A 24,476-nucleotide genomic window follows, 5' to 3' on the forward strand; every position below is an offset into this window, starting at 1 on the left:
TCCGTCTAGAATAAACTTCACTAGAGCAAGTGATTTTCTACCAGCAGACTCCAAATAGCTGAACTTTCAAACTTTTATTTTTCAACTGTTCCTTTAAAAGAAAAGACAGTCTGTCCTATGATTCTACCCTCTTATCTCTAAATAGCGATATGATTTCTATAACTGGTATACCTTCGGTGTCCCTGTGTACTGTGTACACACAGTACCCAGCTGACACTAAATGTTAACCAACAGTGGCACAGAGACAATTCTGCTTCGTAAGCATTTGAGCTCATTAATATGACCAACAAAATTTCTCCATACCACCAACTGTATTTAAAGTGCCCAAAAGAAGTTATCTTCTGTAATATCCTCTCAGTGCAAGTGAATCAAACATAAATTTTCATTTACAGTTTGCATTATATGCCTTAAGCAACACTCATTTCCAGAGAAGTTACACTAAGCTTTCTAACCAACAAGCACATTAAAAGAATAAAACAAACATCATCGCAAAACCAAAATGCACATAAGAGTGTTGGAAGTTGCTTACAGAATATCTTCAAATATGGAAGAGTCTTGTGTTTCCAAGATGATCCAGTGTTCATGTTTTAATGCCACAGATGTGACTATTGCTTACAGAGCAATCAGAAAGGGCCATAAAATTCAATAAAGAAGCATATTTGTACATGATTTCTTCTTTCAGCCAAAGTGATTCAGGGTCGTATCAGAGCTAAAGTGCATCCTCCTCCCCAATTTATTTAAATAGAGTAGTGGTTAAGGTGTTGGACTAACATAGATTCACATCCACACTCACCCATGAAGCTTACTTAGTGGGTTACTTTGGGTAGTTACTCATTCTTTCAGCCTAACCTATCTCACAGTATTGCTGTAAGAACAGAAGGGGTGGGGGGAGGTAGCATGTATGCTGCCTTGAGATCATTAGGTAAATTTTGTAAGATGACCAGTCAGTGATGCTCCTGCTCACACATAGACCAGTAGAAGGAACCAGTCACACTGTCTGATTTGAAACAATGATGCAATATTTCTCCTGCCATCTATCTTTAGCCCACTGCTAGTAATTTCCCCTTAATATTTTAAAAGTTAATTCCATACTTCCCTAAAGTAGAACACATTTTGAAAACATGTAAAATCCATCTTGTTATATTACCTGGGTTTGTAACTGCTGGATGTGAGTTTCAAGTTCTTTGATTTTCTCTTCTCGTTTTTGAAGCTCAGCTTGTGCCTCCTGTCGAGCTGAGAATTCTTCATCAAACTGCAATGATCACCAACATAGAAGCAGTCATCCATCTTTGTCCAAACATAATGCTTTAACTTTCACAAGGGTGTTATATAGATTGAGTAAAATAATAGAAGCCTGCTAGGCTTCCTAGACTAGCCAAATATTTTTTCTCCATTTTTCCTGGGCTTAAAGTATTCACACCAATGAATATCTAGAGTCAGCTTCTCACACATTCCTGTCAACTTGCAGGTACACAAGACTCAATATCTTAGGCATTTTCATTAGACTCTGCATAATCTTAAGGACCTGCTTTTAAAACTTAATATTATGCATATAAATGCTGTAATATTTAAAATACTAAAAGGGCAGATTTACTTCAGTCCACTTCCTCCAAAAACATTTGACAGATTTACCTCAGTCCTCTTCCCACTGAAACATTTTGGTCATAATCAAAAAGACTAGAAGTGCAGAGGAATCTTATCACTTGCTATAGAATGTCCATTCCCACAGAACTTGCTGGGAGCAGCAGTTGAGGCCCTGGCGCAGAATGGCAGAGCTTGTTTCCCTTTTCAGGCTTTGGTGTCATGGAAGGGGGCACTTCTGGTTCCTTCTGGCACACCAACAGATAGCTGCTCACTTGCAAGTCTCACCAATAGGTGAGCTGGAGGATGTGGCTGGGGAGCAGATCTGAGTAAGAACTTATTCCTTCTGGTTCGCTCGATCAGCCACACCAGGACTCATCCAGTTAGTCAGTGGTGGATTTCCTACCTTCCCTGTCTTATTTCTATGGTTTGCAGGCTACCTAAAGGTGAGCAGGTAAACCCTGGATGGATCTTGTTATGGATTTTATCAGTGGCTATATTCAGGGCCAGGGAGAAATTTTCCCTGAAGACAAATTGGGCCTGTCTGCTGGTTTCATCTACCTCATAGCAATTGCCACAAACTTGCAGGCAGAAATGCATTGGGTTGCATCCTTAGGCCAGGTGGGTGGAGGGTGGGCCCCATTGGCCCTGCAGTTGTGGGGTATCCCCTTAAGGGAACCTGGGGACACTTCTTGTACAGATTCCCAGCTCAGGGGTTAACAGGCCTTATCACCTCCACTGAGTGATCTTAGTGGTCCACTAAGAGGCACTGCACAACACAGGGTGACTCTTAACTTGGTCAACTCTATACTTAACCAGCAGTTTGGCTGGTTGATTTCAGTATATATACACCCAATACCTATGCCAAACCATCTGACACCTGTAACCAATAAAACTGTGGCCTTTTCAGTCCCAATATTGTTACCCCATGTACTTTGTTGATGTTATTATTCCAACCCCTGCCACTGGCTCCACTCTGCCTGGGCCTACAATGTGAAAACTTTATGACCACACAGGAAACGGACTATGGTATGGGGAAAACAGATCTAAATTTACTTCCTCCCAACCTGGTACTGTAATGGGGTGGGGGTGTCACTTCAACTGTGTTCAGTTAAATAAACAATACATGTACAAACTTCCACAGCCTTTTGTTTACATCTGTATTTGAACAGCAGACAATCTTCTAGATAATCCTAGGCAGAACTGAGTGAGAGTATGAATGCATGTGTTTGTCATGTACACAAACAAAACAAATAGAACGTTGTTATACTTGTTTAGTTAATGTCATTTTCTTTCCATCATAAGGTAGGTTGTTCTGCTAGTATGAAAATCTAAAGCTTTTATGTAATGCAAATATGCTTTGCAATTAAAAGAAGTAAATTTTCTTATAGGCTATCTTTAAAATTAGTTAAATTTGATTTTCGTAGATTTTCATTTGAAAAGTGGAAGTCTAAATACAAAAAAAAATGGTGTGTTAGTGTTTTTTTCAAGTTCTGTAGCTTTCAAGGGTGATGTACCATTATTCAAATTTACCTAATCTGCTCAGCTGTAGGAGGCACCAGTATATAATAATGGTTTCAATGGAAGAAGCATTCCCAGCATGAGTAAGTGAGGACTTTAAAACTCAACAAACTTTGAAAGGAATACTGAAGCACATGTTTCCAATAAATAATAATAATAATGAAATTTGATCAATTTATTTTAGAAAACATGTTGAACTGGATGGTAGCTAATACATGCACAGTATCTTGAAAAGTGTTAATCCCTTTTCAATATGCTTATTTCTCTAGAACAGCAGATTTTTCAAATGCTTTATTCAAGATAAAGATGAATTAATAGAGAAGACTGCTGCCAGAAATATAGAGAGAAATAAAAAGACTGAGTTTGTGGCAAAATAGCCTATGGCATGATAAATTACCTCTACAAAATTTGCCATAGTACATGAACCTTTTTCAGGTTATGTGTAACATTCTAGCAGTCAAATATATTGATCCCAAAAAAGCAGTATCTCTAAAAGATTTGTAGGCAGAACTTCTACAGAAGAGAGTTGAACTGATTGACTTAGCAAACTTTAACCACTCCTCTCCCCGCAAAAAAACCCCCACAAACACATACCCCCAACATAGAATATTAACCTAGTGAAATCAGAATGCAGTAGATGAATGGTTTTACACTGCTCTTTTTCAAGATGTCCCCTAAATAAACTACTGTTGAACCTGCCCTTTCAACCTCCCTATGGGCTTATAGGGAATGATTCCATATAGCTAACACAGTACACATGGTTGGCACAGCAAGGCAGCCAATAGGAGGCAAGTTAAAATTGCTTTGTTCAAAATGCAAAACTATCCTTCCTGGCCCTTCAGCATAGGAATAGCTCGAATTCCTCCATTTGATCAAAACTGACCAAGAAAAACAGGGTTTTTCCATCTGCTTATTAGACAAATTCAAACTGTGATGTGGGTCTGTTGCCAGGTCCATTACATTTTGATCACAGTCAACCATGTCAGCGCTAGTCAGGAGAAATAGGCTACTTCATCCAGGGAGAAACCGGGGGGTTGGTCTGGGTGTTGCATCAGTATGCGGATGATACCCAGCTCTACCTCTCTTTTAAATCAGAACCAGTGAGGGCAGTGAATGTCCAGTGTGAGATTCTGAAGGTGGTTAGAGGATGGATGGCAGCTACCGGACTGAGGTTGAATCCTGACAAGACAGAGGTACTGTTTTGGGGGGACAGGGGGTGGGCTGGTGTGTAGGACTCTCTGGTCCTGAATGGGATAGCTGTGCCCCTGAAGGACTAGGTGCACAGTCTGGGAATCATTCTGGACTCACAGCTGTCCATGGAGGGGCACGTCAATTCTGAGACCCTACCAGAGTGGTGCATGCTCTGGTTATCTCCTACTTGGACTACTGCAATGTGCTCTATGTGGGGCTACCTTTGAAGGTTATTTGGAAACTACAACTAATCCAGAATGTGACAGCTAGACTAGTGACTGGGAGTGGCCACCAGGACCACATAACACCTGTCCTTAAAGACCTCCCAGTAAGTTTCCAACACAATTCAAAGTGTTGGTGTTGTTGACCTTTAAGCCCTAAATGGCCTTGGTCCAGTATACCTGAAGACGCGTTTCCACCCCCATCATTCAGCTCCAAGGGCCTTCTGGCATTTCCCTCACTGTGAGAAGTGAGGTTGCAGGGAACCAGGCAGAGGGCCTTCTCGGTGGTGGTGCCTGCCCTGTGAAATTCCCTCCCATCAGTTGTCAAGGAAATAAACAACTAACTGACTTCAGATGTCTAGAAGATATCTGAAGGCAACCCTGTATCAGGAAATTTTAAATGTCTAGTGTTTTACCATTTTTATGTGCTGTAAGCTGCGCAAAGTGGCTGGGGAAACCCAGTCAGTTATCAGGGTGTTGTTGTTGTTGCTGCTGCTGCTGCTGCTGCTGTTCAGCCCAGGACCTCAATACCTCAAGGACCACTTCTCCTCATATGAACCGACTCAGACTCTGTGATCATCATCTAAGGCCCTTCTTTATGTGCCTCCTCCAGAGAATGGCAACACAAGAATGAGCCTTTTCTGTGATGGCTCCCTGTTTGTGGAATGCATTTTCTAGGGAGGCTTGCCTGGTGCCTTCATTACATATCTTTAGGCACCAGGCAAAAACATTTCTCTAAAACTAGGCCTTTGGCTGTTTAAACATTCTATGGCCTTTTAAATGTGTTTGTGGGAGGGGGTTATTAGCTTTGCTTTATTTTTGTATTATGCATTTTGTGTTGTAATTTTTATTTTATTTTTATGTTGTGAACCGGCTGAGATCTTTGGGTGTAGAGCAGTATAGAAATGTAATAAATAAATAATACATAAATGAAGTTCAGATAAATAGTTCAAATTTGCCCTGTTTCAGGCACGGTTAATTTGCTAATTTCAATTACAGTGGTACCTCGGGTTAAGTACTTAATTTGTTCCGGAGGTCCGTTCTTAACGTGAAGCACCACTTTAGCTAATGGGGCCTCCTGATGCCGCCATGCGATTTCTGTTCTCATCCTGAAGCAAAGTTCTTAACCTGAGGTAGCATTTCTGGGTTAGCGGAGTCTGTAACCTGAAGTGTATGTAACCTGAGGTACCACTGTATATCTATCTCCCACTTAAGATCCCAGGGCACATTACAACAATGTAGAAATACAATATGAAAAACTATTAAAACAATTTAAAATTAAAAAGAAACAGGTTGTAAGTGTCTATTAATTATGGGATCTCAGATTATAGAAATAAAAAAAAAGTGTTCAGTGCCAGAAATTTCCCTTGTACCTACCTTTTTGGAAAATTCCGAAGCTTTTTGCTCACTTTCTTCCACTTTTGCTTTGTCCACGCAGCAATCTAAGAAAATTAAACCATAAAGACCAATGCAAAATCCACTTTACAGGGCAAATATGCAGATGAGGTATACTGAATGAATACTGATTCTGAGCAAAACAAACATTTTCAAAAATTCAACATTTCTTGATTCAATAAAGTTTTAAAAATTCATATTTTTAATTACAAATTCAACTTTGTAGCAATGTGATGCTAACTGGACAGCACTAGTTCCTCATCGGCTGAGCAGAAAATTGCTTTATAAGAGATTTTTCTACCTAAAAAGTTTATGATCCAAAGTTCTGACATTTAACGAAAACATAATAGCCACTGAAGCATTCCTGTTCTCAATGAATGATACACATTTTTATCCAGGAGCACTTTCAACAACTTGTACGTGCCTATCATTACTCATATTTGAATCTTTCTATTCAGCTTGCTAACTAGTCAAACATGAAGGGGGGGGGGGACAAGCTCACACATTTTGGAAGAAGACTGAAAGCTACAGCATGGTACAATAGAGCCCACTGAAGTCACTGCTAGCTGCTCCAAAGCATGTGCATCTATTTTGGGTTTCACCTAACCAATAACACTGAATCAAGAGAATTTTGATATGCACATGGAACATTTGTAATAATAGAACGAACAGAAGGCCTCCATATAGAAGTACTGTGTGTGGCATAGATTCCACTAATTAAAAATCTAGAGCATAATCCACATAAAAAAATTAACCCCCTTTTATACATAGTGTTTTCAATAGAAGACTTATACATTCAACTCTCTACCAGAGGAAGAACAGAACTTAAAATGGCTTAACTTTGGTTGAAACATGCCTATACTACATAAATGGTGATCTTGGGGTGGGGTGGGGAGAGAATCCTTAAACAATAATTACTAAAATAGTGTAACGTTATGATGCGCACATACCTACAAGCTGAGTGAAATCTACATCCAACCTTCCTCTACACTTGAAGTCAGGATCCATACCACTACAGTGCAATACTATCTGTGAAACGCATTCTTCTATTATCTTGTAATATTGAGGTCTGGTTGCCAAAAAAACACAAAAATGTATTGATTTTAATAACCAAGGCACTTTTAAAAATAAAGAAGAAACATTTTAGTCTACTTAATAACTGATGAGAGCTAGTCCATTTTCATACATAACAACTGAAGGGTTGCTGTTCTGTTTATGGTGGTATAATCCTGCAAATGTGCAAAAATTTTGCGTGCAGAGGGTTTATCTAGGTTCAATATGCTATTTACCACTTCTCCGCTCAGTACAATTCCACAAAGTCTACACGAAGCTATTACTGGAGATGGGAGACCCCAATCAAACCTTCCTGTCTGCTCCTCATGCCAAGAGGGAAGACTGGATGGCAATATAGAAGGAATAATCAGATGTCCTAATTCCCTAACAAATCCTCCATGTATGGGAGCTGTGGAACTACATCAGTTTTCTAGGTCTGTAAACTATACGTAAATAAAGCTTTTCCATACCTCATCCCCTTCCCAAAGAGCCTCACTTTTGTCCAGTGAATTGTATGCACTTGTACATACAAATAACGAGTAGTGTGACACTCTGTTATGTGAACACCAAATTTTAAACTGAAATTCAAAAATTGCTGACTTAACTGGACATAAAAATCACTGCTGACTTACCGAACATAATAATCATTCCTGATTAGTAGAAAATGTTGTAAAATAGATAGGAAGTAGTTTTCAGATGCTGTTTCTCTCAGCATATTATACAATAGGTGGTAGACCTCATTCACATCAGTACAAGGATTGTCAAGGAAATACCAAAATTGTTCTACAGAAAAACACACCCATAAATTAACACTGCATTCTTGAAGATTAGGCCTAAAGAGCCCTTAAAATTTCTTCTGTGTGCAAGGCAGCACACAAGCCTTTCTGCACATCTAAAGTATCTATTTAGATCCCAAAATAACTATTCATGTAATGAATTACTATTCTTAATATTCCTCTTCATGGAATTTTGATTTTCTGCTACTCACAAACATGAAGCGTATAATTCACTATTAAATATAGAAGTACAGTCGTACCTTGGTTTTCGAACAACTTAGTTCATGAACCAACTTGGAACTCAAACACCGCAAACCCAGAAGTAGGTGTTCCGGTTTGCAAACTTTGCCTTGGAAGCCAAATGTCCAGTCAGAAGCAGCGCCTTCGTTTCTGAATGTTTTGGAAGTGAAACGGACTTCCAGAACGCATTCTATTCGAAAACCAAGATACGGCTTTATTCAAACTAACACTATGTACTGTTCCAAAACTTCAGCCTTCTTTGAAATCAAGATTTGATTGATGCTTGTTTGATTCTCCTTATACTTTATTTCCAGACATTCAACGTATACTCTTCAATAGTTACTCCTAGTCTATAGCTTCTCAACTATCTGTTTAAATAAGATGCACTTTCTGTGAATCAAGGGGAAAGTTCCTAAAATTGTACGTATGTCTTATTGACTTATTATTAGTGCCAACTGGTCTATGCCCAGTTTGAAATAACATGCCAGCACATATTCTCCACTTCCTTATGCATGCCCCAAGTAATTAGATTATAATACCTAGCACTACTGCAAAAAGCTACTTTCTGCAAGCATTCATTTCTAATAAAATTGTACAGCCCTTTAAAAGGATATTCCATTTCCACTTTGATGTCACTGAGGCGGTGGGCCAACTCAATTAAGTCTTCTTCTTTGTTTTCATCAAACACTTTCAACTGAATATCCAGTTCTTCATTCTCCTTCTCTTTTAGATCCTATTATTCCATGAAATAAATTGAATAGTTTATCATAAAACTTATCTTAATGGCATACTTTTCAACTCTTCTATACCTACAGTACAACCAAGCATAACCACGCAGTTGAAGGTCATATGTTGAGTTTACAACCACCGTATGTTCTTCTCATCCTCTGTATATTTAAGTAAGAAATATGTTTTGCCACAGTATGATACATACAGACTTAGGACTATTGGTTGCTGATACATGTACATGATACACCATAGACAAAGCAAAAGTGTAACAGAAATTTTCACCTTATTATGTACTTTATAGGCATACAAACATCAAAAACTTTCTAGATCAAATAAAAACTTGATCCAGTACAGCAGCTGAAAAATACCTTGAAGGAGTCATGCAGCTATGACACAAATTGCTTGCAACACTGACTGCATTTGAATGAAGCACATGGATATATTCAAGCACAACAGTCCCAAGTATGGCTTATTGAGAATTCTGCTTAAATTGCTGCTCCTACTCTGCCACTACAACCGTGAATGCCTATTCCATGTAATGTGCTCGTTAAGGAACTGGTTTTGCTCATGCATTCTCCATGAACAGTCATAAACTAAAATACTATGTGAAAGTGTTACCTTCAGTTGCATAATCACAGTAGACTGGCATCTCTATTTTGTAGTCATGCTGCACTATTAATGCTTGTCCACATTAACCTCAAAGTCTCAATTTGAACAATTCTAATTCAAATGAGGTTACAATGGTGCATATCTGTCCAGAATACGGAGCTCTTTCAATGAGTTTTTTTATTATTATAGACTGTCAGACCTTATGTAAAAAGGTGTTGATGGTATTTAAATTTCTGAATTTTGAGAGTGGTCTGGCTGTGACAAATTCATTTCTCAAGACTACCCATGGTGAGTATCTATCCTTGGGTGGCACTCTCTGCTGGAAATGTATTTCATTCCCAGTTGTAGGTCCTACAAGGTGAAACTCTTCCTCCTAAGGAGTGTATGTATATGATCATATCCTATTACCTTATATCAGAACAATCACTCTGCCTTCATAGACTATGAAGACATATGAAAGGATAGACATTAAATCTATCATACTGAGTATAAAGCATTCTGGCTAAAGAGTACTATGTTCTAAGCAGCTTTGACTATACAGTGGAGCTGTATTCCTCCCTTCCTTTAAATGCTAAGTATGAACAATTATTGGCTGTTAATAATATGAATCTGGTTTAGTAGTTGCTTTCTACCAGTTTTTGTTTGATTTAAAATACTTCTAACAAATTGCAATGTATGTATCATTACAACATACATCTGGTGAACTTTAAACCTCACAGTATGACTATTTTGCTTTCTGCATCCTGCATAGTACTCCTGTTTTTATATAAAACAATTTTTTGCCTAGGTTCCTACTTGTGTTTAAATACTAGAGTAATTATTAATTTGTAACACAGTAAAAACAGCATGCATCAAAGTTGTTGTTGTTGTTTTAAAAGAAAAAAAGAAAAATCCAAACTTTTACAGCATGCCACACTAGAGATTGTTGGGATTAATATATCACCTTGAAGTTCTTTTACTATGATCCCTTTTATCTCGCAGATTTCAAAAGACATTCGATAATCACAAGTGAGGACATTCAAAGACGATAATAGGAGAAGTAAGATGACCAGGTGTGGCGCCTACAACAAAAATGTCAGCAATGTGGAGCCCACAGTTAGCCACATAGAACAGAACTCACTGTATTGAGGAATGATGACTATCCCATGTTCATACCAGAAGTATCAAGTAGGCAGAGACCTGTAAGTCATTGAACCATGCAACACTAAAAACTTATCTTGTTTTTAAGTAATAATATGGAGATGTATAAATGCAAAGATGCAAAGAAAGTCAAACTTTTCCCATGCATTATGCATAAATAATAAAACCTCTTGCAGGCAAAATGAAAGCAATACTTTGATGCAAACAATAGCAAACAAAAAGAAAGAAGTATATAATAATCATGTTATTTAAGAAATCAGTATGGTGCTTTTACTCACAAGAAAGCCTGCTGGATCTTGGTCTGCAATGTATTATGAAGGGGCTGAGAAACATTATCAGAAATACTAACTTTTTCTTTCTAGATTTCTAACCATCCACAATCTACTTAACTTTGAAATAGTCCTGCTGACAAATAAAGCTTAGCTGAGAGTTATCCTGAATTTAAGCTCATTGAAAAGGTCACGATCATTATCCAACACCTAGAACTGAATGATGAATTATCCCTCTTTATCAGCTACTATTTGATCCAGGCCACTATTTCAATGAAGCAGAGAAACGTAGTTCAATCTTAAGAGGCCTTAAGTTTTGAAACAGACTTAAAATATTAATAAACCTATTTTAATTTACCCCAAATGTTATTTTCACTAAAAACCTAATTATACTAACTTGAAGGCTACATACAAATAAGAAGACTTGAATTTGTAGAATAAAAGGTTTAATTAAGGGTGAACATCTGCCAGTCAGGATGTTCCACTATAAACCTGTCTGTGCAAAAGTTGTTCCTAAGAACCATTCCTTAATTGATCAGACCTACTAACACCCTGCTTTATTAAATGAGTAAGCAACCGATTATCTGCACTAATCTATCACCTTCACTTTACACATCTATATTCCCTCATTAAAATGTGGATCCTTAACTGCACATTCAAATTAAAGTCTAAATTATGCCAAAGGTTAGGACATAATTATGACTGCAGACGGAATTTCAAATAACCCAATAAAAATATGAATCTAGACACCAACAGAAAATAATTTTGCCTTATATGCCTTATAAGATCCTTCGGAACCTGGCTGTAACGTATTTTGTGCTATTAACTTTTCAAGTTTTGTTGGCAAATACGAAACAAAAGCAGGCCTTTAGATAAAAAAAGGTAAAGGTACCCCTGCCCGTACGGGCCAGTCTTGACAGACTCTAGGGTTGTGCGCCCAGACTCTAGGGTGTGTGGCCGGGGGCCAGCGCTGTGTGAAGACACTTCCGGGTCACGTGGCCAGCGTGACGAAGCTGCTCTGGCGAGCCAGAGCCGCACACGGAACGCCGTTTACCTTCCCGCTAGTAAGCGGTCCCTATTTATCTACTTGCACCCGAGAGTGCTTTCGAACTGCTAGGTTGGCAGGCGCTGGGACCGAGCGACAGGAGCGCACCCCGCCGCGGGGATTCGAACTGCCGACCTTTTGATCGGCAAGCCCTAGGCGCTGAGACTTTAACCCACAGCGCCACCCGCGTCCCTAAGCCTTTAGATAGATGTATTTTAATAAACATTTTTTTTCTGCCAGTCAACAACTATTTTAAATTTTCAGTAATAAAATATGGTTATTTTTCAAACTACCTCTCTTATATTTATGTGTTGCTCAGGAAAAATGATAACTTCAATTGAAATACACCATTTTGTTCCCAGTTCCAATTTGTTAAAAAGGTAAATGGACCCCTGACCATTAGGTCCAGTTGTGACCGACTCTGGGGTTGTGGAGCTCATTTTGCTTTATTGGCTGAGGGAACTGGCATACAGCTTCCAGGTCATGTGGCCAGCATGACTAAGCCACTTCTGGTGAACCAGAGCAGCGCACTGAAACGCCGTTTACCTTCCCGCTGCATTATCTACTTGCACTTTGACGTGTTTTCGAACTGCTAGGTTGGCAGGAGCAGGGACCGAGCAACGGGAGCTCATGGGGATTTGAACCGCCAACCTTCTGATCGGCAAGTCCTAGGCTCTGTAGTTTAACCCACAGCGCCACCTGCATCCAATTTGTTATACCTATACTAATTTTTTTAAAGGGACGCAGGTGGCACTGTGGTCTAAACCACTGAGCCTTGGGCTTGCCAATTGGAAGGTTGGCAGTTTGAATCCCCGCGACGGGGTGAGCTCCCGTTGCTTGGTCCCAGCTCCTGCCAACCTAGCATTTTGAAAGCACGTCAAAGTTCAAATACATTAATAGGTACCGCTCCGGCGGGAAGGTAAACAGTGTTTCCGTGCGCTGCTTTGGTTTCGCAGAAGCGGCTTAATCATGCTGGCCACAGGACCCGGAAAAACTATCTGCAGACAAACGTTGGCTCCCTCGGCCAGTAAAGCGAGATGAGCGCCGCAACCCCAGAGTCGTTCACAACTGGACTTAACTATCAGGGGTCCCTTACCTTTTATACTAATTTTAAAACAATGGTTTTATATATACATATATAAAAAATGGGATCTGCCAGAGTCCCAACAACCTGAGCAAGCATGAAGTGGTATTTAATGCTAGTCCTACTCAGAGTAGACCCACTGAACTTAATGGGCATGACTAAACTAGGTTCATTAATTTTAGTGGGTCTACTCTGAGTAGGACTTAGTTGAATACCACCTACACTGACTCCCTCTTTTGAATGGGACAGGTAGCATTGTAAACTGAGACTACAACCAGACAAGCAAAGGAAAAGACAGTTTTTATAGAGCATTTCCATGGAGCATATGCATGTCACACAACAGTATGATATGATTACAGTTAAGTGCACAGCCCATCGACATAATTAATATAAACAATAAGCAAAAGTAGAGAAGAATGTAAAGACTAAAGGAAAACGTGCTAGCTCAACCACATCTTATATTCTGATTCCAAACTTCTGGGGGAATGTCTCACCATTATGTAGCCAAAATCGCTTGGAGAACCATAATGCTTGTATAATACATAAAGAATGCCAGGCCCTTCTTTATGCAATCCCTTCCCTGAGAGGTTAGGAGAATGGCAACACAAGAACGGACCTTTTCTGTGGTGGCTCCATGTTTGTGGAATGCTCTCCCCAAAGGGACTCATCTAGCACAGGCACCCCAACCTGCGGCCCTCCAGATGTTTTGGCCTACAGCTCCCATGATCCCTAGCTAACAGGACCAGTGGTCAGGGATGATGGGAATTGTAGTCTCAAAACATCTGGAGGGCCAAAGGTTGGGGATGCCTAATCTGGCACCATCATTACATGTCTTTAGGCACCAGGCAAAAACAGTCCAAGCTTTTGGACATTAAATAACTGGTGTGAGGGTGGATGGGTGTTATTACGCTTATTTAATTGTTATGCTATCTATTATTTTGCTCATTATGTTTTTATTATTGTGCTCTGTAAAATGTGTTAATGTTGTACATCGCCCTGGAATCTTTTGATAAAGGGCAGTATATAAAATGAATTAATGGTGGTGGTGGTGATATCTTGGGGGCGGGATGATTGGGGGGAGAGACCCAAACAGCTTAGTGAGAACTAAGCATGCTCAGTGAACATAGAATGCTGATTGGTCAGGGTGAGGGAAATGGAAAGCCAGGGTGGGTAGAAAGAAAGATAGAATGGAGTATCCAGGAAGAGGACTGATTGGCTGGAACCCTGGACAGGAACACTCTGCATATTTTGTTTAGAGTCCTTTTATATTAAAACAGAGAATTTGGAAAAAATATAGAGTAATGTCACACCCAGAAGGTAACACTTGTAGTTTAGAACCCACAAGTTTTGAAAGAATATAGTAACCATAATTTATGTGACGGCTTATGTCTTCTTTCAAAAATTCTCTAAGCAAGCACAATTTATAGAAAATAAGGTATGATCACCTCACAAAACTATTTTGTTTTCCTCGAGTTCAACCTATGGTCTATATAAACAATCCTTAGGGAAAGTCAAACACATTAAATAGAATTAATCTAATTCTTCTTTGGCAGTGAAATAATTCAACAGAGGATTGAGGTCATAATATTTTAAAATGCTAAGGTTTTTAAGAAAATAGGTGATAAAGTTGCAGTTCTCCCCACTGAACCATATTATAGTTGCAGCATTTGCTTGATGAAATACCAAGTGTTCGATATTATAAGAGTGTTGGGGGAAATTATAGTCACGTTTTAAAATGCAAAAGGCTGATGCTGCAAGGAGCACTTACCCAAGAAAGTTATTGTCACTTCTGCTATTTATACAGTATAGGGGTGGCCCTGGACAACCCATCTAATACTATTATGGAAGTGCATTTTCAGCAACCCATTTGTTTTTGTAGCTAAATAAATTCAGCTTTCCTTGGAAAATGTAGAACCAATAATTAGATATAAGTGTTGTTCAGCTGTATACTGGGCTTTTAGAAAAAAAGAACGTAACTGAAAGTATATCTTGATTTTATACTAATGGAATAAATTTAGCACAACAGCAAGCTAAACAGAGAATATGTTACATGTTTTTTTCAACTGAGGTTGATATTCAGTGGTACTTTAGTAGAACCAAACGCTTGTGTTCAGCCAGTCCGATTTTTGCTCTCATTTCCCTAGACTAACATATCACAAACTGCATTGGAAGCTACCCAGGATTCCAAAAGGTATTTTCTGTGTACCATAGGTGCAGGGGGCTACTGTTTGAGATCTTTTAAATGCTGGTCTAAGAGTCATAACTCTTATTACTTGTTTATAGGAGCTGTTTATAATAGAAAATTACAAGAGCATAGTTTTCTATTCTATATACACTTAAATTGACTAATGAGAAAAGAAGTTCTACCATCATGGCATCAGGAAAATGAAATGGATATCGGAGATTGGAATTTTTATTACAAACTTCTAGGAGATTTTAAGAGCTTGCGCAGGAGTCAAAGTATACTTATAACTTCAGTTCACACAAATAGATCCAACACGGCTATCAAGTATAGGGTATGATTTGGGGAACATAAACTGTGCCACTAACAAACTATACCCAGATTAGCTTTAGACTTGCATTACCATAACAAACCATGCCTTCCTTTATCATTTTGTGATCTCCCTTCTATATGGGCTTCAAGAAACTTTTCTCCATCACAGCTTGTTTAGAATTCAGAATCACAATCAAATATTGTTCTTGGCAACTATGATGGCATTCTATCAACTTAATTCTGGGTTATATTCAGTGCTCATGCAATGAGATTTCACCTTCATTCACTTTGTCCATGCAGCCCTCTGTGAAGCATCAAAATCAAAATAGAGAGTTGGGTCACCACCTGCCACCATATATCTTTAACTTACTGGCAGTAGTGCCTTTGCATTAGTAAATCAGTGTGCAAACAATTCACTCCCTTTATCTGTGCTCCAGCTGTTCCTGGTAAATAACACGTTCTTTATTTACCAGATTCTTTTAGGGGACCTAGTAGCTATCTTTTTCAATGTCTGTCTTACCTCCTTCCTCTTAAAAAATTCTGAGAGTATTTTTTAGAAAAATAGTATGTATTTTAAATATACTGTAAAATATTTTAAAATGCTAAGTGGTAGGAGGGTGGCCTCCTTGAGGCTCCAGGAGAAAGACTTTCCAGCCTCTTCCCATCTCCTTATGCTGTGGTGACCCTTCCCAGTGGAAGCCAAACAGGAGGAAGAGAAGCTGTGCCAAGCACAGCCCCGTCTTCAACACCACCAACCCACCCCAGTCTGGATCCTCAGGTTGTCTTCCCATGCCGCTTCCCCAGGCAATCCCTGGATCTCCAGAGTTGAGTTTTAATCTGCGCTTAATCCATGAAGGATGAAACAAGGGAGCAAAGACGAGCTGGCTGGAAAAAATATGAGGCGGGGGAAGCTTCCTCTTCCCGGTTTCCCACTCGCCTCTCTCCCAATGTCCAGGCAGTACTAAATCAAGTAAGAAAGCAAACAAGAAAAAGTGGAGAGGTAGGGTACAAAAATTGCCCAGAACTTCCCAGCTGGCTGTGCCTCCCTTTCAGCATTTGGCAAAACTCATCTCTGTGATTTCCCTACACACCCTCTCTTCAAACATTGGACCTTATGGATGCCACCATCTTAGCACGGCAGCAGGTTCAAACATGGACCATAGGAACGGTGGCAATAGCCCCGTCAGGAAGGCAGGGCTGCTGCACTTTTAATTTGAGCACTACAGAAAGAAATCCAACAGGTGAAACTCTCATGACCAGGAGTTATAAACAGGGACATTTGTGAGGGCGTTTAGAGAGGGAGTTTGAGGAGGAGAAGCCCACAATGCTGTCTCATGCTGTGTGTAGAACCAAGAGACATAGGCATTGAGGGGGCTGCTGCAGTAACCTGTGCCATGATTGTCTTCAGCCTGAGAACATGCAAAACTACAAAAAACGCAGACAACAAATTTGTTGTTGACCAGTGTAATAAGTTAATAATTGCAAAATGCTTTGTTATCATTATCTTGCTCTTCTTGTAAGTCATTTGAAGATGGGGAGTTGATCCTTAAATACTGCAATTCCAGATAGCAAAGTCTATCATGCAAAGGTGGATTTAAAACCTAAATCCCCATGTCTGTTTTACTTATCCAATATACAGTATATACTAAAAACAGATAAATTCCTAGATGAACAGGATAACTAACCATGCTGTCGCATTTTGCTCCCATTTCACTATGATTACAAATTATAAATAACCATTAAAGTCATACTTGGTTGCAGCATGAAAAACTTGTGTATGATTTATCATCATAAGGCAAGCAGTCATGGTATTCAGTGCATTAGTAGTACCTCTGCAAATAACTTACTGGCAATATTTTCTTTAGTCCACAGCGCAGGAATTCATTTCTCAAGTGTATCCTAAAATCAAGATCTTCAGGGGAAGTGACAAGGGCATTTATGAACTGCATGCAGGCTGCCTGTAATTAAAAATTATGGTAAAAGCAGCTTATTAGATTCAGCCTTCTCAATGCACACAAGCAATAAACATAGTAGGGGGGAAAACGTTCTTAAATAAGGAAATGTACATTCTAACTAAAAACTTATTTTATGGAGCAACACAGTAATATACTTTACAATAAAACTATATTGCCAATAATGCATCCCACTTAGACTGACCTCCATGAAGTATGTGTCAAAAGCTATGCATTATAATTAAATGCTGGTGTTTGAGTTAGATATCACACTGTAGATGGTGGAACTTATTATTAAGAGATATTATTAGGGCAGTGCGGCCCTTTTCATAACAAGTGGGCCACAGGAGTACTTCGACACAGAACAATGCCTTGTCATGCACATGGGAAGGCAGAGCAAGGCCAAAATTTGTCGCACACGCGCATACACACATCCTTGCAGCCCTCACACTGCCTTCCCAAAGGCAACTAAATGAGATGCTACGCTTTGGGAAGGATTGGGAGGCTCTGGCAAGGTAATAGAGTCCTCCCAGCTTATTTACAAAGCTGGGAAACTGCAAACAAGACTTTGAGAAGGTGGCAGGAGGACTGGAGGACCCTGTCAGAGCCTCACACTTCTTTCCCAAAACCCAGCACTTCAGGATGGCAGTGTGAGGGCTGCAGGGCAGATGGTTGTTAAATGTTGCCAAGGGCTGCTCAAGAAGGTCTCAAGGACCACAGGCAGACCTCAGGCCACATTTTGGACCACCATGTATTAGAGAGTACCAAGTTTAGCTAAAAAATTTAAAGCAAGTATTTGAGAAAAGCTACTGGCCAGTATTTTCTAAGAGGGAGCAAAGACAGCCTCATTTTTCACCATTTAGTTTTTTAGCAGCACTGCAAGTTATACATGAAATCTGTGCCCAGAGATACCAAAAGAGTGTAACTTTTCTATACAGACTGCTGCAAGCTGGTGAAATCTTCCAGTACCATACATGCATACAATGCTGTCATTGTACTTGCCTGAATGATCCTTGTTATGTTACGACTGTGACATGACTGAACAAGCCAAAGTACATGTCCAATCGAAAATTAATAGAGAGAAAAGGTGCCATCTGCTGTGATTGTTTTTGCCAGAAGAAATTCTGGCTTAATTGCTTGTATTAATACTGGTAAAGTGAACATTTCAGTCAGAAACGAGTTAATGAGTCTTGCAGTTGTACCTTCAGTCAAGGAGTTTGGATGAGAGAGATCATAAAACTTGCAAAAGCCTTTAAAGTGGATTCACTGTGACACCAGTATAACTGAATGCACCAGAATGGCAGTACATGTAATGCTATAAATATATGTGTTGATCTTAATATGTGATGTAAAGTTATATATTCTTGATCACAGGGAGTTTCCCCTTTTCTTTTATCTAGCTCTTACCCCTTGCCTTAGAAGCAGGGCACTGGGCACCATAACAGAAGGTCTAAAGGGCAAAATGACAATAACTTTTAAGTGTTCCCCTTAAAAAAGGAAAAGAGAACCTAGATTACTTAGACTACTGCAATGCGTTCTACATGGGGCTACCTTTGAAAGTGACTTGGAAACTACAACTAATCCAGAATGTGGCAGCAAGGCTGGTGACTGGGAGTAGCCACCGGGACCATGTAACACTGGTCCTAAAGGATCTTCACTGGCTCCAAGCACAATTCAAAGTGCTGGTGCTGACATTTACAAAAGCCCTACACAACCTCAGCCCAGTATACCTGAAGGAGCATCTCTACCCCCATAGTTCAGTCCAGACACTGAGATCCTCCTTCAAGGGTCTTCTGGTGGTTCCCTCACTGAGAGAAGCAAAGTTACAAGGAACCAGGCAGAGGGCCTTCTTGGCAGTGGCGCCTGCCCTTCAGATGTCAAGGAAATAAAAAACTACATAACTTTTAGAAGACATCTGAAGGCTGCCCTGTATTGGTAAGTTTTTAATGTTTGATGTTTTACTATGTTTTATATGTGCTGTAAGCCACCCAGAATGGCTGGGGAAACCCAGCCAGATGGGCGGGGTATAAATAGTAAAGTAGTAGTTGTTGTTGTAGTTGTTGTTGTTGTTAGACTATAAGGTACAGAAACTTTTCAAGGAAATTTTGCTGTTCCACCAATAAGGATAGTTAGCAGCAGTTTGAATAAGCATTCTGCCCTTGCAAGGAGTTACAGCGATTAATTGTGATACAGTGGTGCCTCGCAAGACGAAAAGAATCCGTTCCGGGAGTCTTTTCGTCTTGCGGTTTTTTCGTCTTAGGAAGCAAGCCCATTGACGGAGTAGCGCTATTAGCGCTATTGGCACTTTAAGGGCTAAAAATGGCTTTTTAAGGCTTGGGGGATTAGCGGTTTTGCTGCTAAAATGCTTTTAGCAGCTTAGCGATTCAGAATAAGGGGTTTTGGAGCAAAAAAAAAAACCTCAAAATTTTTCGTCAATTTTCGTCTTGCGAAGCAAGCCCATAGGGAAATTCGTCTTGTGAAGCGCCTCTGCAGACGGAAAACCCTTTCGTCTTGCGAGGCATTCGTCTTGCGGGGTAAGCAGCCTAAAGTTTTAAATAAAAGTGCAGGAAACATTCTCAACTACACTTTGGTAGGAGTAAAAATTGATGTAATGCAAATCTAGACATGTCCAAAAATACTAAGTTAAAGATTTTTCAGGAAGGGGGAATACAGATAAGGACATGCTTATTTTAGTCCATTTTAACAAACATCAGACTAAGCAGACATCTAGGCTGGCACTGGAATCATACACATCTCCATGACATTTTTATACATCACTTTTATATGTCTGGACATTTTATATCACCTAGGACCAAGTAATAAAAAGAATTTTGCTTTACATTGCTCAATGTTACAGAAAAGAAACTTGGCAATTACACTCTTCATAACATAGCTTGCATTCATCAAAGAAAAGGGGATGCTATTGCAGCATAACCTTGACCTTTTATGGAACATAATCTTTCCTTTTGGTTCTTTCTACCACTCAAAGTTTTCATATTGTCATGTCAAGATCACAAAAATAATTTTTGTCTTATGGCCTTAACCTTACAGGGCAGAAGTCATGAACTCAATCGTTATCTCATTCACAAGTTGGTATTCCAGGACTTGATTTTACCTTTCTTGTGATGCAGAGCTAATATACAATATGTGAGGGAAAGCCCTCACAGTAAACTGAGTACCGGTAACCAGCCATCTGAGTACTGTATATTCATACCTAAAAATACAATAACCTACACCACTGACATACAAATGGAAAAACCTTTCTATTATGTAGATCAGTTATGTAGACCACAACTTAAGGGACTTTGTGCACACAATTCATCTCTTGAATGCAGAAGGATTCACTCACAATTCACAACATGGAAACACTGTCCATGTAACAGAAACATGTAGCCCCATGCGTATGGCTCACATGCAGCAAGTACATAGGAAGCCGTATTACCCTGAGCCAGACCATCTAGCTCAATACTGTCTACACTGACTGGCAGCAGCTCTCCAGAGTTTCAGACAGGGAACATGTTCAGTTCTACTCAGAAAAGCCAAGGACTGAACTAGGGGCTTTCTGCATGCACAACAGATGCTTTACTGCTTAGCTACAGCCCTTTCCCCAAGCAACAATTGAAAACTTTTGTGACTGGGAGATAACCTGCTGACTGGTTGGATTCTGCCCAGAAGCAGAAGACACTTGAACTAGGGCAGAACTAAACAGGAGTCAGGGAGAAGGAAGGCATATTGTTGTGTGTGGAGACCATGCAAGTATTTATTTTCCCATGCTGCAGCCAATGAGACTATTTTCATGTAGAATAAAGGGCCATGTTTTTCATAAACAGAGATGTTAAAACTATTGGGCACTTAATTTCAAACACTTTCTCAAAATTTTTATTAACACTGCATTAAAGGAAAGAAGTTGTCTGATTTCAAATGTCTAAAATATACATGTAACTGTGAATTACAGAATATTGAAGCAAATATTTATTTGGGTGCCAAACATTTAGCCCTCCCAAAAAAAGCTATGTCATAACTTTAACCTTCAGCAGCCACTTGTTACACAATTATTTTTTTTAGAAATCATTTAGTATTATACAAAATAGTCTAAACTAAGATAATAGTTATGGTTGTAAACCAAGGAATCCCACCTGTAACTGCAAAGCTTCATGATTCTCAAGCCCCTCCACAATGTTTGAGAACCGCTCTCCATTATTTCTCTCAGCAGCAATTGTTATGGCTCCCAAAATTTTGTCCAGACTGAAACAGAAATTTGTTATTTTAAGAATAAGCATTATAAGGTATTCATGTACTCATAAACATATTTCTTTTTCTTAATAGGGTTTTGTATTTTTTTCAAAGTATGTGTATACAAACAGAAAACGTAAACCAAGACATTATGGTTTGAATCTGGAGATAAGTGAAGGAAGATCAGAGACAGAAAATTTTCACATTCTTTCCTCCCACAGCAGTCAAATGCATCCCACTAAAAGTCTCCCTGGAAGGCTGCAGTGCCTTGCTGAACAATGTGCAGGGTGGGTGCTGGGGAAAGGGACAGTTGCTCAAACTGAGGTGGAGGTTCTCCAAAAAGGCTTCTCAGGGGACTCAGGTGGAAGAAAGGGATAGATAAGTTAAGGAAGTTCACAGAAGGAAACTATCTTAGGATTGAAGGCTATAATATTACCCTTCTCCATATTAGGATATACAGTATTATGTGTTTAGAGGCAGGCAGGTCAGTTTAAAAAAATTCTCCAACATAAGGATTCATGGTTCGTTTTTTATGTCTGAAAACACACATACACACACACACTTCTTGCAACATACTTCTATTATGGAATGCTGATCTTAATTTTTAATTCTTTTTTTTATTCATTGTATTCCTATCCAACCTTTCCTCTGCAATGATCTCAAGGTGGCATCCATGATTCTTCTCTTTATCATTTAATCCAACAATTACGCAGTGTGGTAGTTTAGACTGAGAGGCATTGATCGTCCCAAGTTCACCCAGTGAGCTTCTTGGCTAAGTGGGGATTTGAACCCTGGTTTCCAAGATCCACGTCCAACACACTAAACACTACACTCCACTGGCCCATAGTGCAAGAAAGTCACCACCCCTCTACTTCTCCTGTGACAATTCTACTCAGTTCCACCCAGTCTTTCTTTCTTTGCACTAAAAAAAGCATGCATTATGGCACTGTCAGCAATGCAGGTCGGGACTGAAGCCAAAATTCACAGGAAAGTGTGAAAAGAAAACATGAGAAGAGCCCTGCTAGATCAAGCCAAAGGCTTATCAAATGAAGCATCCTGTTTCCCACAGTGCCAACCAGATGCCTAAAGGAAGCCCAGAAGCAAGTCATGAGAGTAACAGTCCTCTCCAGCAATTATTCCCCGGCATGCTGCTTCTGATCATGAAGGCAGCAAATAGCCATCAATACTACTGGACATTAATAACCTTATTCTCTATTCAAAGGGGGGTGCTGCTGCTGTCAAGAGTAGGGATCATGAAGTCTCTTGGGCCATAAAATAGAAAGGCAAAATAGGTTGGGACATACAGAAGATCTTGGATATAAAACACTGAATTTAAATTGACCAATATCTAAGTGTATGATGTTACTTACACATTTTCTTCTCCAACAATACAAATGGCAGAAAGTATTTTTACTGTTTCAGTCATCATATTTGGTTGCTTTGGATCAATTGCTCTGGCAAGTAAAAGAAGGCTTCTTTCATCTCCTAGGATTCTTTGCAATCCATACTATAAAAAATAAAAATTGGAATAGTTATATCCAAAATAATTTCCCTCTATACACACATGCTAATCAAATTGCAGTTTCCACAACTTGAAATAAATTATTATAATATCAAAACATCTGTGAATGATAGCCTTCTAAATCCACTTTGGGGGCAAACCCTCTCCCCTCTGTCCAGTAAATGATGTGTCAATGAGGTTTTCAAGCTTTACTACTGTTTGTGACAGATTAGCTCCAATTCCAGATGTGAGGATTTGGAAGAATCCTATCTGATCTCTGCTGGGTCTTACTTTATCTATGCTAATCAGCGGAAGCAATGAGAGAATCCAGTTTAAAAAACAACGCTACCTGATGGGATTGCTACTTGAGGCTACCAGTTTAAATGTTAAAACTTCCTTGCTAAATTGCTTGCATTTCTAATTAAAAAGGTAAAGGTTGAATCTCAGCTGACTGAATATCCTTTGTTAAAGCTCAATGTGTTTGACTGGTTGAGCTGGTGCATCAGAATGCAAGCTATACTTAGTTCAATGGAGCTTATTCCCAGATATGTATGCATAGGTTTGCAATTATGCTACAAAAATGTTTAGTCTTTAGGGGTTGGCAAGGTTTACCTTGCCTGGGCCGGTTCACTCCAGCGGAGATCCCTCCGTGGGCTGGATCGCACGCATGTGTGAGCATGCACACCCATGATTTACGGCATCTGCATCTGCGCAGACACAATTTCTGGCGCCGCGGAAGCGAGTCCCCACACAGCACTGCACCGGTTTAGCACAGTGCGTGGGGACTCGCCAAGCGGGCGGCTCGGGGGCCGGTTAAACGACCCCCATGGGCCGCTTGTGGCCCATGGGCCTCAGGTTGCCACCCCCTGCTTTAAGGCCACAGGACTTCTTCTGGAGAAAAACTGGTAATTCCACCTTCAATTTAGTAGGATGGGGGGATGCAGTGGACCTATATTAGAAACGAGTGTTATATACCTTGCATTGTCTTATTTTATTATCATGAAATTCCCCCCAAAAAATGTAAGAATATTCCAGAAAAGTAGTCTATAATGTAATAGCAAGTCAAAGTTTTTGGTTCTCTATCCTTTCTTAAGTTACCAGTCAGTAAACTCCACTGCATTCAAAAGGACTTACCTTTGTGTGCACATGGTTAGGATCGTGCTGTTAGTATAACATCTTTATAAGACCGCTAAGTATTTTTCCAGCTTGAGTCCACCATGTGGACATACCAAGAGGCACACCTCATGTATTTGTTTGTGTTTCAGTGTTTCCTTAATAATAAAAAAACCTATGCGGGGGGCACTTTTTTCTTGCCACTGCTCCTTCTCATTCCACATAACACTGCAGTATCCGTGGGTTCTGAGTTTAAGTTATTCCACATGCTACCGGTTAAGATTAGCAATGATGAACAGCATGCAGATGCATGTTCACACTCAGCTTGA

The 24,476-nt window shown here is 39.6% G+C and overlaps 1 protein-coding gene across 1 annotated transcript in view; it reads right to left on the reverse strand.

Moving 5' to 3' along the window:
• The window catches only part of DIAPH2 (diaphanous related formin 2), a 334,973-nt gene that overhangs the window by 254,200 nt on the left and 56,297 nt on the right, over positions 1-24,476 (reverse strand). Inside the window, exons 8-14 of the mRNA XM_083422248.1 lie at positions 22,904-23,040; positions 21,437-21,545; positions 17,196-17,306; positions 8,593-8,711; positions 7,595-7,711; positions 6,860-6,978; positions 5,892-5,956 (exon numbers count right to left, since the gene is read on the reverse strand). Of these exons, the coding sequence (XP_083278374.1) occupies positions 5,892-5,956; positions 6,860-6,978; positions 7,595-7,711; positions 8,593-8,711; positions 17,196-17,306; positions 21,437-21,545; positions 22,904-23,040 (777 nt within the window). The remainder of the gene's footprint in view (positions 1-5,891; positions 5,957-6,859; positions 6,979-7,594; positions 7,712-8,592; positions 8,712-17,195; positions 17,307-21,436; positions 21,546-22,903; positions 23,041-24,476) is intronic.

Source organism: Podarcis tiliguerta (genome assembly GCF_965153285.1).
Source record: "Podarcis tiliguerta genome assembly, chromosome: Z".
In the NCBI taxonomy this organism is placed as follows: Eukaryota; Metazoa; Chordata; class Lepidosauria; order Squamata; family Lacertidae; genus Podarcis; species Podarcis tiliguerta.